General features: G+C 40.6%; 2 protein-coding genes across 5 annotated transcripts; both read left to right on the top strand.

Moving 5' to 3' along the window:
* Positions 1-187: 187 nt before the first annotated feature.
* LOC116252320 (F-box protein SKIP31) lies at positions 188-5,582 on the top strand. The gene is made up of 9 exons (XM_031626492.2): positions 188-648; positions 1,222-1,458; positions 1,560-1,633; positions 2,603-2,678; positions 3,605-3,715; positions 3,813-3,987; positions 4,059-4,177; positions 4,706-4,766; positions 5,091-5,582. Exons 1-9 carry the CDS (start codon positions 556-558, stop codon positions 5,159-5,161), a joined length of 1,017 nt encoding a protein of 338 aa, XP_031482352.1. The 5' UTR covers positions 188-555; the 3' UTR covers positions 5,162-5,582.
* Positions 5,583-7,546: 1,964 nt separating this feature from the next.
* LOC116253703 (uncharacterized) lies at positions 7,547-11,099 on the top strand. 4 transcript variants are annotated; one of them, XM_031628664.2, is made up of 8 exons: positions 7,547-7,927; positions 8,032-8,085; positions 8,214-8,289; positions 8,684-8,763; positions 8,857-8,906; positions 9,013-9,055; positions 9,156-9,254; positions 10,103-11,099. In XM_031628664.2, exons 1-8 carry the CDS (start codon positions 7,721-7,723, stop codon positions 10,322-10,324), a joined length of 831 nt encoding a protein of 276 aa, XP_031484524.1. In that variant the 5' UTR covers positions 7,547-7,720; the 3' UTR covers positions 10,325-11,099. The 4 variants fall into 4 exon arrangements, with proteins under 4 accessions (XP_031484524.1, XP_031484526.1, XP_031484525.1 ...); XM_031628666.2 differs by having other exon boundaries at positions 7,548-7,927; positions 9,013-9,071; positions 10,103-10,343; XM_031628665.2 differs by having other exon boundaries at positions 7,548-7,927; positions 8,987-9,055; positions 10,103-10,343.
* The last annotated feature ends 1,282 nt before the right edge of the window (positions 11,100-12,381 follow it).

The following is a 12,381-nucleotide window of genomic DNA, read 5'->3' as shown; positions in this document are numbered from 1 at the left end:
CACGTTTAGTCGGGCTCACCCGAGTCGGACTGATAACTTATCTAGTTAGTCCGGTGCTTTTTGTTTGAGCTCGAATCTCGAGTTAAATACCGAGTACCCGTCAACTACCCGACCCAACCCGACGTCCTCCTGTTCATGCAAATGGCAGACCTAGGCTGCTGGCCATGGCTAAAACCTAACCGAGCTCGATTGGTCTCGCGTCGGGTCTCGGTATTGGATTCTTTCAGCGGCCGACGCTCGGGAGCCTTTGGTCGGGCGGTTGCAAGAGACCAGGCGTGCCCGTGCGGAGGCGGGAGAACCGTCTGCTCATCACCCGCGGTCGTCGTCGATCGTCATCATCGGGGTTTAGCGTTGGATTGAGGCTACTGCTGTTTCCGAGTCCAAAATTCCGACCACGATTGGGGAAGGGTAGGGACGAAACCCTGCTTGTCGCTGGTCTTGTGTTCGCCGACCATCGGCCGGCCTTCCTTGGCTGTTCCGGCGGCCAGGCGTTAGGTTCTTCTTCATCGTTTCGGGGGGCTCATTGGAGGGAGAGAAAGGAAAAAGGTCTGTAGAATGACTGACGTCGAGAAGAGAAGAGAAGAAGAAGAAGATGAAGCTTTAGCGCAGTTCCTGGAAGCAGAGGTCCTTTCCGAGATATCTGAAGATGTGAGTCACCCCTTTCGTTTGCGCACCTCCGCAATTTCTTCTTCTTCTTCTTCTTGTGCTGTTTTGGTGAAAAACCATGGTTGTTGTGGCTTCTCCAATCGGGTTTTTCCGTTTCTTCATTTCGATGTGTGATTATAGAAATTAGGGTTTTCTTGCTCCATGTTTGCTTTCCATTACCTTGGTTCGTTCTCCTTCTCTTTGCCGTGGGTGCACGAATTTCGCGAATTACTGCTCCATTTCCTCGACTTGCATGTTACTTCTTGGCGTATGTGTTAGTAGCAATGTCGGTGTCCAAAAGGTTGAGTGGTATTTGGTACTTTCTTGGAGATTATCAAATCCTTGCATTCATTTCTGTGAAATGGAGCAAGAGTTTGCATGGCCATTTGTCACCGACACTGCCCACTTTCTTTCATTGTTGGCCATGTCATTGCGAATGCTAAACACACACAAGTGAATGAATTAGGGAAGTTTTGGAGATATGAAAGAGACCTTCCTTGTAAATGTTGCAACCTCATCGTGTGGATACTTATATCTGTTAATGGTTGTTAAACTAGTTGAGTGTGTGTTTGCTAGGAAGAGGTTGTGGAGAGGCCACAGAAGAGGTTATGCGCTTCGCATGTTCCACTGCTTGCGGCTGGACGCCGTCCAGTAGAAAGTGAACCTGTTCTGGAGACCGGCTCTCTTTCTACCTCTAGTGTGGAAAAAGGTCCCGCTGACCGCAGCTGGCGGACAAAATACATCATGAGCGGGATGTTCAGCAAGATCCCTCCAGAGCTTTTCCGACACATCCTCAAATTTTTGTCTTCTGAGGTGAAGGATTGTTCGTGTTCCCATAGATTTTCTATTTCCACTTTGTGATCCCCTCTATTCGTGATCGATGCTGCATGTTCCTAACCTGTTTTTTTGTACAGGATCTTGTGGCATGTGCGCTAGTTTGTCGATTTCTTAACTTTGCAGCCTCTGATGAGTTCTTATGGCGTCGCCTGTAAGTAAATTAACTTGTCTAACTTTCACATCGTCTCTTAGCTTCAAACGTTACACTGATTTAGCCACAGTTGTTGCTTTCTGAGAATTCAGATAGTGATGTCAAGTCCATTGAGAAGACACCCATGGGATTTTCCACATAGAAGTGTATGCTGTTTCTAACCCAAAGGCATTGGTATCGTCAGATGGGTCATGTCTGTGAGAAGGGCAGTCGTAGTTTGATTCTTATGTCTATCACTCCTTATTTAAGCTGAAATTATTGTACCTTGTGGGGTCGGGGAGGACTTCTCTAGGGTTTTACTACTGCACCAAGGTTTCAGGAATTAGGACTGGCTTATCGTTTAGATTGTTAAGTAACATTATTTTTTTGTTGCTACCAGAAGATGCAATTTAGTTGCATAAATTTTAATATGTTATGAAGTTAATTGAGGAGGATCCTTTGACCTTGATCAAGAAGAAGTCAAGAACATGATAAAGGACATATTGGAACTAAAGAAAGTGGTTAATACGCTTAGTGGGAACTCCCCCTCATCAAACTTGTAAACAGAATTATGATATAGAAAGAAATATCAAAGAATGATTCAATTCTGTTCGTTTTTTATTTCTCCACTTTGCTTCCAAATATACATGCTTTAAATGTTTCTTATGTCAATGATATGAAAGGGTCCGACAAAAGGAGTATCACATATTACCTTTTGGCATCTTTCTTTTCGACTCAGGTGGTGGCTTGTTGCTAACAGAATTCAGAGTTGATAAGCAGAAAACAAATGAGATGGGAATGATTACAGCGATATGTTTAAGGAATATAAATGAAAAACAACTAAAAGTTTCATGATTCACCTAGGATCCACTAAACTACTTCTCTTTCGCATTAATTTGTTTATATAAGAAAACACGTTTTTCCGCCGTTGTGAACTAGTACAATAAGTTTATTTAAATGCATATTTACTTGGGTTTACTTGATTTTCAGGTACTGCATGCGGTGGGGCCTGGCATCCCCTACTGGGAAACCACGTGCATGTGCATGGAAGAAACTCTATATACAGGTAAAAGCTTAAATTACAATTTGTGGACCAGGTTGGATATACATGATGTGTATTTTTTTTTGTTGGTCAATCAATTGTTTCCTTGTCTTTGCTACTTTGTTGATAAAAGCAAGGCATGACATTTTTTTTCCATCTTTCCCCACATTAAGTTCTACTCTAGCACATAATCATTTGTTATTGAAGGTAACCGTCCCTATGCTGGAAAAGTGTGCTTCTTCTGAGGGAACCGTCCCTATGCTTTCTGCAGTCCTCAGAAGGTCCTCAAGTGTGTTTTTTGGGTTTGTAATGATTTTACCAATATTGGTGAAGAAAAAGTTCCATCTCTTCATGATATTGGGATCAGAAACTGTATATTTAGAAAAAGTTGCATGTATTTGTAATTCTGATGAACAATTAGCCTAGCATGTTTCATATTCTATAGTTCTATAATTTGTTTCTATTTCATTACATAGATAAAAAAAAGGTGCAATAATAATATTGACTTTAACAAAGGTGAGTCCTCCTCTTTAGTCTTTATCTATGAAAACCTTCTAGGTCTTTAAGAGACACCACAGAACATGTTTGGCAATTGACAAATTACTATGATAACCTGTGTTGAGTGTTAATATTCTTTTCTCATTTTAAAAACATTATGAAAAGGTACAATTTCTGGCTTGTAGTTTGAAACACTGTAGGTCTCAGCACGTCAACTTTGAAATAGTGCATTTAGAACAGGAAAGCCACTTAGATTGGTTTTCCATTTCTTTGGTGAGAAATAAATTTGCCATTATTTATCATTGTTTTGGAATTTCAATGCTGAAGTTTGTGTATTTGATGCTATTTGTTGTAGATATGCTTTTTTGGATTTACCTTTCAAAGAATAGTAGCTTGGTGAAGGCTAAAGATTGATTCTGAGTGGTTTACAATATGACTTGTCTCTTTTGCAGCGTGATGAAGAGGACATGGTTGAGTTTGTTAGGAATACCCCAGCTGAGTTTAAGGAGTATTATATTCAAATGCAGGTTGCAAAGAGAAGCCAGGCTCCCCTTCCTTCGCAAGTAATCCCCTGCACTTATAGAAGTAACTTTATGATGTATTATGTTAAATAGGATTTTTCTTGTTTATTTCTCTACTTACTTACTCTGGCTTATGAAGGTGAACGATGACAGCATAATTCTTGACAAAACAGTGGCAGATCAGGTTTCTATTTGGAAAAGTAGCCGAGGCTTGACTGATGATGTGGCTCCTGACCATGCATGCTCAGGGGAGACATGCACTTATTCTCAAATCGGAGATGTATTTATCTGTGAGAAAACTGGTCGTGTACATGGTAGGTGAATTATTGTTCATAAAGAATGTATTTTGTGATAGATATGCTAAGCAGAAATATTATCTGTGCAGTATGCGATGATACATGTCGAGAAACCATCTTGGACCCGTCCAGTGGCCTTCTGGTTTGTACGATATCAGGTCTTTGTTTTGATAGTTGGCTTTCACCTTCAGAGGAGGAACCTGACATGGTGAGTTATACCTCTGCCCCTCAATAGGAGGTCCTTTCCTCTCTTTGTTTCTCCGCTTTTAGTTTTGCTTACACACTCTTTTCTCTCTCTCTCTCTCTCTCTCCAAACTCCTTCCCTTGCTTTTTGTTACTCCATTTCTGTACTGCCTGGAGTCTCTTCACCCCTTTAGTTGGGAAATTACTTTTGTTTTCTTTACCTCCCAGAATGTGAGAAAGTTGAAATATCTTGCTTAAGCATTTCTATTACGTATCCTCCTGTGGAGGTAACTAGTGATCAAGTCTTAATTCTGTTGTGTTATCTTTGTTTCTTGTGGGTGTAGAATTCTTTTCTACATCTCTATTAAATTGATGCTTACATGTATATCCTAGACTCTCTTAGATGGCATTTCATGAGGAATTATCTTTGCTTATCCATGACTAATCACATGTTTGCCACCTAGTCACATCATGGTGAACTGGAGATGCTTTTCTTGCTATGGAAAAATTTAAAATAGCATTATTCCCTAATTCAGTCTGCTTAAAATTTCAGGATCAGCAACAAGGAGGTGCAACAGATGAACAGGAACCATTCATGGGATCTGGACGATTTGGTAAATCTGATTGCTTTTTTTATGCACTTAGTGACCTGATCTAGCCACCGATGCACACGCACACAGGGCACACATGCTCTCTCTCTCTCTCTCTCCCTCTCTCTCGCGTGTCTGAAGAATGCATCCGATCTCTATGGACCTGAAACTGTTGCATCTTTTTCCTGTGTGTGTGTGTGTGTGTGTATTTTCCTGTGGACATAAATGTTAGGCAGATGAACACATTTTCCCAGGGCATCTGTACCTCACCAGACTTATAATGCCTACAAATAGGTGAAAGATTTTCATATGCTGATGGTTGTGTAAATTCGTTATTCTTTTTTGCAGCACGTGCCTACCTCCTTGGCTACAACTGTGCTGATGAGAAAGAGCTGGAGGCAGCTTTATATTTTTGTTAGCTTATTGTTTATTTCAATGTCAAGTTGATTCATCCAGTATCTCTCCATCTAGTTTCAAGTGGGAGGAGTGGGAGGATTCAACACATCTTCAGCTCCTTAGCAGGTTCTTAACTTTGCAGTTGCGCTGAGGTGGCTGAACTTTGGCAACTAAGGTTATGTTGAACATATTGGTACATGCACTACAGCATCTAAAGCTTCTTACTAATGTTTGATAATGTACGGATACATCTTTACAGTTGTTCTACATGTAATATAAAGAAAACATTGTAATAATTTTTTGGTAGTTATGGCTCCTTAAGCTGTGTCATTGCCAAGCATTGATATTTCATGGGGTTAGGTTGAGGGTATGCAAATCCAGGAAAAGCCACCCATCATATAGGTCAATATCATTTATAATATATATTTTTTCCTTCATTGAGAATCCTGGAATCTGGCAGTAAACACGAAAAGTACGACTTGTTGGAGTACGATTTGTTGAGATAGTTTGTTTATGGTAATTTCTTGGTTATGGTTCGGTGATTGATAAATTCAGCCTTTCGTTGTTCCTGTTCTTAATGCTGTTACAGTCTACCATTGATTTAATGGGATCTGATTTCTAGAGCTATACTGGATGCATCCGTGACATTAATACTGTGGAATTCAGCGATTGATATTTCGTATCGGCCTCTCACTGGAACAATACATAGGTTAATACTCTCTCAGAATAATTGGCTTACACTCTCTTAGATCAACCAATTCAAGACTCACTACCGTGGTGCATGAACTATAATCATGGTTCTCTTTCAATCAAGTTAGAAGCATGTCGATTATTCGATGCCTAACCAGCCCGTGTATTCAGGTGACAAGTGACAACTGCATTGACTGCATGTGGTGCATTTCACAAAGGCTTGGCTGCTCCCTAAACGCTACTGTTAATTTATTTTCTACAAGATTGTTCCTGCTTGACTAGAAGTCGAACTTGGTAAGGGGCTCACTTCAATCGGTGAAACATCTTGTCTACTCGTGCATGAAAAATTCTAGCTTCCTTCTTCAAAGTTGAGGGTATTAAAAATCCTAGTTCGGTCCAGGATAGAGGTATTCTGAGTTTTTCTGTTGGATGCCTAAATGTTCACTTAGAGTGTAACTGCCGATGTAAATATGCGACATGATCCAAAGACCATTCATGTTTCTGGGGTGTTGGTCCGCTGTTGATGATAGAGAAGGGTCTAGGAAACGAGTGGTCTTGGTCGTGTTTTCACAGTGCTCAACTGCAACTTTAGGTGACCTGAACAATGCAAAATAATAATGCATTCTTTATTTGCTTTAAAGCCAATACAGTCGTATTTTTATGTCATATTTTCGTGGGAGCCTTATTTAATTTGTTGATATTTTCTCTCTCAAGTATCTCTAAAGAATCCTCACCCTATACGCGAGAAAGCACTCTTTCTAGTGGAGTGGAATGGCTTCGTTTCACTCTTCTTCTTTCCGTAGTCTCAAGTTCGTCTATTTATTGGCGACGTCTCGAAATGTGGTATCGCCTCGGTCTGCTTTTCGAGCTCTTCTGTGTAAGCACTGCTCCCACTCTGGCATATAGTGCTCCTCTGCTTGGATTGAAGTTACAACATTTTATCGTTTCATTTAAACAAGCAGTTTGAACCCTCTATCTCGCTCTTCTTGGTCAATCCAAAATCAGAAAATTTCAACGACAGAACGTTATTAGTTAGTGCGATTACATTGGTCATGAACATAGTCAAGGTAGGCGGACACGAGGAGAACATATCCGTCAAATCATATTTTTTTGCAGAGGCGAAAAGTTGTAACTCAGAATTGCATTACAATTTGCCAAGCAAAAGTTCAGGTGAAACGCGGGTGTCTAAAACAAACGAAGAAGATACCGTTCTACCTTGGTCTTATGGTTTCTCCAAGGCAGTACCTTGTCGCCCACCGTAAACAAAGTTTAAGAAATATAAATGCAGTCCGAGTACATAAATACAAGAATTCGCTTAGTTGAATCTCGCAGTTAAGTGCTTTGAAGAGAAAGAGTGGATCAAGTCTATGCTTAGCGGACATAACGAGAACTTTCAAGCAAGAAGCGTCCTTCCCTTTACTTTTCCTATAACAAGTACTTGTGAATTAGTTGGGAAAAGGCATATCTTTATTTTGTTTTAGGTGGGCTCTAACTTCAGGCTTTTATTTGGTAGTTAGCAGCCAAAGAATGGTTTTTGTGAAAACAAAGCTAAGGAGATATCCATCGAACTCGTACGAGAAGGCTTCTAGATTGAAGGAGTCAAGAATTCAACTGCTTAACCGCTTGCCACAAAAAGTTAAATAATGAAATATCCAAAATGATAAGACCTTTCGTGGGAGTATACTAATACTAATACTAGCGATTTTGGCTTCTGATTTGCAAAGATTTTTTGGACAAAATAGCATTTACAGGCCCAAAGCGACTGCAGGAAATCTCCGTAAATTTCTGGAGCCATTTGAACCTCCACCTCCTCCCTCCTCAAGCCGACCGGAATAGTCTGTTGCGCACAGGTAAAGGGGGAGAAGAGCGAGGGGAAAGAGAGCAAAGAGGGAATGGCAGGTGTTCATCTTATGGCTTTGGCGCCGAGGGTTCACTTGTCCTCCTCCGCACCGTCCCGTTTAGGGAGAACGGCCTTGATGGTATCGGCCTCTTCCTTGCAGAACCACCGTCCTCTTCTTCTTCAACAGCAACATCTCAGAAGCCCCGACCTTGTCGAGTTAGAATACGCCGACCTCAAGCTCAAGGAGAAAGTAGGAGAGGTCTCTCTCTCTCGTTCCCCTCTATCCTCCACCCCTTCCAAAACAACATGCACACACACACACATACGCGCGCACCCGTTTTGATTAGCGTTTCTTTTTTCCAGGTGGGTCATGTTCGCATTCGACAGCATGTGAACCCTCTCAGTGCGTCGTTCTCTGTAAGTTTTCTTCCTATTCTTTACACCCGTTAGCGACCAATTTCTCTTCTTCTAGACTTTCCTTTTCTCGTTGAGTTATTATTGGCTTCTTCTGTGCTTGCTTACTGATTGATTTTCTTTGAACACAGACTTCTCCAGAGATACCAAATTGGGACGGAGTTTTTGAAGACCCCAAATTGCCGCTCATGGTCGACATTGGTTCCGGTAGTGAACTTTTTTTGGCTCCTTGCATTTCTTTCTTTTTCATGTAGTCCTTGTAGCGACGTAATTTCGAACGTTCTGATGGATGTCTCCAATATTGTATGCCTTTTACGCCTACTATCGTTCTATAATTTCGCTGTCGTCTGCACCATAACTGTCCTGCATTGCATCTATTGTAGCTCTAAGGATTTCGGAAGTCTTTGCGAATGTGTAAAACACAAGTTCTTTAACCGCACCAGTTTCATGATTCATAGGAACTGCTTGGACTTCTTACTGTCGTAACTAGTTCGAACGCCTACAATGTTTTATTCTGATTCAGCGGCACAGATAGTTGGTGCAGGAGTGAGAATAAGCAATGAAGCTTGTTGACATTCAGCTAATAATTTTATTCTTCCAGGTAGTGGCAGATTTCTCATGTGGCTGGCAAAGAAACACCCTCAATCAAGAAACTATTTGGGACTTGAAATACGTGAGAAGGTAATATTTTTCCTAGATTACATGTGCAACCTCAACTGTACTTCCTAGAACCGTTTCTAACTTGTAATTTGTGATCCTCTTCTGCCAATGCAGCTGGTGAAGCGTGCACAATTTTGGGTGAAAGAGCTATCGCTTAAGAACATGTAAGCAATCAAATGTAGCATGCAATATTTTCTCATACGGAAACTAACATTTTTCTGAAACCTATTGCACACGAAAGCAGACATTTTATGTTTGCCAATGCCACAGTTGCTTTCAAGGAGCTGGTTTCTGCTTACCCAGGTCCTTTAATGTGCGTCTCGATACTGGTAATTTTTTATCCATTAGGTTTCTTCCTTGAAGCTAATATTCCTGAAGTGAATGAATAATACAAGAATCATCTATCCTCACAGTGCCCAGATCCACATTTCAAGAAACGTCATCACAAGAGAAGGGTGCTACAGAAGCCCTTGGTGGATTCTATACTGGAAAGTTTGGTGCCTGGTGGACAGGTACATCCTTTGCCAATCCTTTTATACTGTTAGTAGCAAATAGTGTCTCTAGGAGAAGCTAACAGTGTATTTGTAGATAAAGCTTCTGGGCAAAACGAGCTAGAATTGTGCAAGTGCCATGGTAGGAATTTCGTTTTTGCTTAGTTTGGAGAAACTGTTCCCAATTCCCATGTCCAGTCAGGGACTAAAGGTCTGCAATATAGTTGTAGCCAAATTTGAGGTGTTTCAGATTCTACTTGTTGCTATTGGTGAATAGACCAAGCATGGATGATGATAAAACTGAGCCAAATGAGTCTTCCTCTTTCGGAAGAAAGAAACGGTCTTCTTCATTGTTTTCCTGTTTCTAAAGCTTTAAATCTGTTGAGCTGGTTTTGAAATGCAAGGGGCCGAGGGCTAAAGTTTGGAGAGTCTATAATGGAAGGGTAGTGATTCTGGTGAACTTCGCCTAAAAGCTATGGGTGGCAACGGCGATTTTGAAGACTTAACAATTTAGTTAGAACAGAAATTACAGAAATTTGTAGGTCCACTATGAAATTTATTGTTGATTAGGGTTGTCCATAAATAGGAGTAGGGAAAGGAACAAATGTAGCTACCATGAGCAGTACTTCCCATATCTGAAACCCGATCAACAATTGGGCTGTTGGGCACATCCGGAGCATAATGGTTATGTGCTCCTACTATTCCTCTATATGGCACTTCAGATTATTAATCTTACAGCTATGCTGGGTCAGTAAATCAAGATTCTGAAAGTATTGAACTAAGTTCCTTTGAGGCATGAGCTTCCCATTTAGTAAATTGCCTGCTACTAATGCAATTTGCTTTACTGTTGATGTTTTAATGATAAGCAGGTTTTCATGCAGTCAGATGTGTTGGAAGTGGCACATGAAATGAGGGATCAATTTGATGCTTGTTCGAGCATTTTTAAACACATTGACATCATAAACCCTGACATTCCATGTGATTCGGAGGGATGGATTTTGTCAAACCCTATGGGAATTAGAACAGAAAGAGAGATCCATGCAGAATCTGAGGGTGCAAAAATATACAGAAGAATGTACCAGAAAATTTAAATTTGTTTTGTTTCTATCATTCGACAATTATGGCATGCGCTTCCACATTGCATGCCAAGTAAAGAAAGAGATTTTCATTTGTATGGGCGCTTCTCAAAATATGAATGTTCCTCATCTCCTCAACGGTCCCTCAGGATATGTTTGACATCTATGCAGATTAAGTTAAACCTAAGTTTTGTTGCTCATACTGTACCAAACTGTTTGCGGTGATAGTAAGAGCATGAGAATGAACACGTGACAAAGCAGTCAGTGGATTATCTGTCAGTTTTCATGGTGTTCGATCATTTTCTTGAGACTGGAGAGTGCTGGCATCACTGACTCGCAAGCACGATTGATTTCTTCCATGTAAATTGGTAGCACTTTCAGTTCCCAAAGGATGATTTTCTTCTGGAGTTTCTGGATGTGCAGGCCAGCTTTTAGGGCTTCTATCCTATTAAAATGTCACAGAATTTTGGATTTGCCCAGTGTAGCACCATACCCCAACATGGAGCAAAACACGGTCTCTTGACATTCCGCTCATTTGGCCTGGCGGTACAGATTATCAGTCAACATATCGATAGATAGCGATTTAAGCCAGTTATGTATTGCATATCAGGCTCCAGAGGAACAGAGACAGGGTTACCCTGGATAGCATCTTGCGTGGATATTTGTATGAATTTTATATCTTTATTAGTCTGAAAGGAACTTCTGTTTGGTGAATCATGTTTTTGTGAAGAAGATGCTTGAACAAAAAACATTTGATATTGTACAAGGGTTTTCTTGTAGTATCTGCTTACATATGTCCAAATATTAAAATGGGCAAAAGCATATACGGATTGGTCTAGATAATGCTGTGATGATGTCGAATAGGTAGGTGATCAAGCCTTCAGATAAAGTGCACCTCGTCCAGCTTACAAATGCAAAGATTTTGAATTGCATTTTCGAGATGGTTTTTAACTTCTTATTCTCAATGGTGATACTGACGTTTGGTGCATTAGCAGTTTTCCAGTTGTGCAGGCCTCCTGTGACATAGACTCGTCAAAGCATGCCTTGTCAATGGCATGAAGAATTCAGAAAGGCCCCTAGTGTGGTGTAATTATAGTTCAGGAAGTGCAAAATTCACTCAAGCATCCAGAAGTAAGATGGCAACGAATATGTAATTTTCTTACTCTGTTAAGCGTATTCTTATCAAAGCATTTGGTGCATACTAAGGTTTTTTTTCTTTTGGATTTTATTTATTTTTTCAAAAGATGAGGTGAACTCCAACGGTCACATCTTATGAGACAAAAATATAAGATACTCAAGGTGCAGAATGACGGTGTTGGTGCTTGATGTAAGGCGTGTAACACACCTCACAACCCTTTTGGTAACTTGGATGTCAGAAATATCAGAACAGGAAATCTATGGATGTCAAACTTTTATGAGAGGTCACTCTCCCAATCTATGCCTTTGAACAAGCGATCGTGTAATTGCATAAAGAACATCAGAATTTGTTACATCGGCCTTTGTTCTTGAAGTTGCTATTGCTTCTCAACAATATTCTGGAAACTTCAAATACACTGGACCGTTTGGTGGCGTTCAATCTTCTACAGTTTGATGATGCAAGGTCACGCTGTTCTACAGGTAGCCTTTATTGCTTTACGTGGAGACAAGAATTCGTATTACATGCAGGAGAACTGATTTTTCAGTGGAATTTGGTTCTGCTTTTGAAGCGACGGGCTATCAAGATTAGTTCCCTGAATCCTATTCTTGGGCCAATCCCTCCCTCTTCCAGTTTCTTAAAACACACCTCTTTAACCTGTGTTTCGGAGGCAAAATGTTAACGATATGATCTCAAGGAACATGGTGTCTGTAGTTATTGTAGCTTCAACTTTTGGTACCACATTACAAGCAGCAGCTGCAATAATGAAAGTCCGGAATACTTTGCTCGTCTAAGGACACAAATGATTATGTGTTTCGACCCGTTTTTCTTAATGGGCTGATTGTGAATGAGCTTTTTGCCAGCCGACCAAGCAGTGGCCTGCCTGGTTTAAATTTACCGTCCGCTACTATAACGTCAACTTATAACTCGTGCTATT

Source organism: Nymphaea colorata, chromosome 4, assembly GCF_008831285.2.
Source record: "Nymphaea colorata isolate Beijing-Zhang1983 chromosome 4, ASM883128v2, whole genome shotgun sequence".
In the NCBI taxonomy this organism is placed as follows: domain Eukaryota; kingdom Viridiplantae; phylum Streptophyta; class Magnoliopsida; order Nymphaeales; family Nymphaeaceae; genus Nymphaea; species Nymphaea colorata.
The sequence above is the reverse complement of the archived record's forward strand: the minus strand, read 5'-3'. Positions and strand labels throughout refer to the sequence as shown.

Excerpts from the sequence above, each read along its gene's own strand:
- LOC116252320 (XM_031626492.2), top strand. The coding sequence starts at position 556 with ATGACTGACGTCGAGAAGAGAAGAGAAGAAGAAGAAGATGAAGCTTTA. Across the intron at positions 1,459-1,559 it reads TCAAATTTTTGTCTTCTGAG|GATCTTGTGGCATGTGCGCT; the intron begins GTGAAGGATTGT and ends TTTTTTGTACAG. Across the intron at positions 4,767-5,090 it reads CATGGGATCTGGACGATTTG|CACGTGCCTACCTCCTTGGC; the intron begins GTAAATCTGATT and ends TCTTTTTTGCAG.
- LOC116253703 (XM_031628662.2), top strand. The coding sequence starts at position 7,721 with ATGGCAGGTGTTCATCTTATGGCTTTGGCGCCGAGGGTTCACTTGTCC. Across the intron at positions 8,086-8,213 it reads CTCTCAGTGCGTCGTTCTCT|ACTTCTCCAGAGATACCAAA; the intron begins GTAAGTTTTCTT and ends CTTTGAACACAG. Across the intron at positions 9,072-9,155 it reads TAATGTGCGTCTCGATACTG|TGCCCAGATCCACATTTCAA; the intron begins GTAATTTTTTAT and ends CTATCCTCACAG.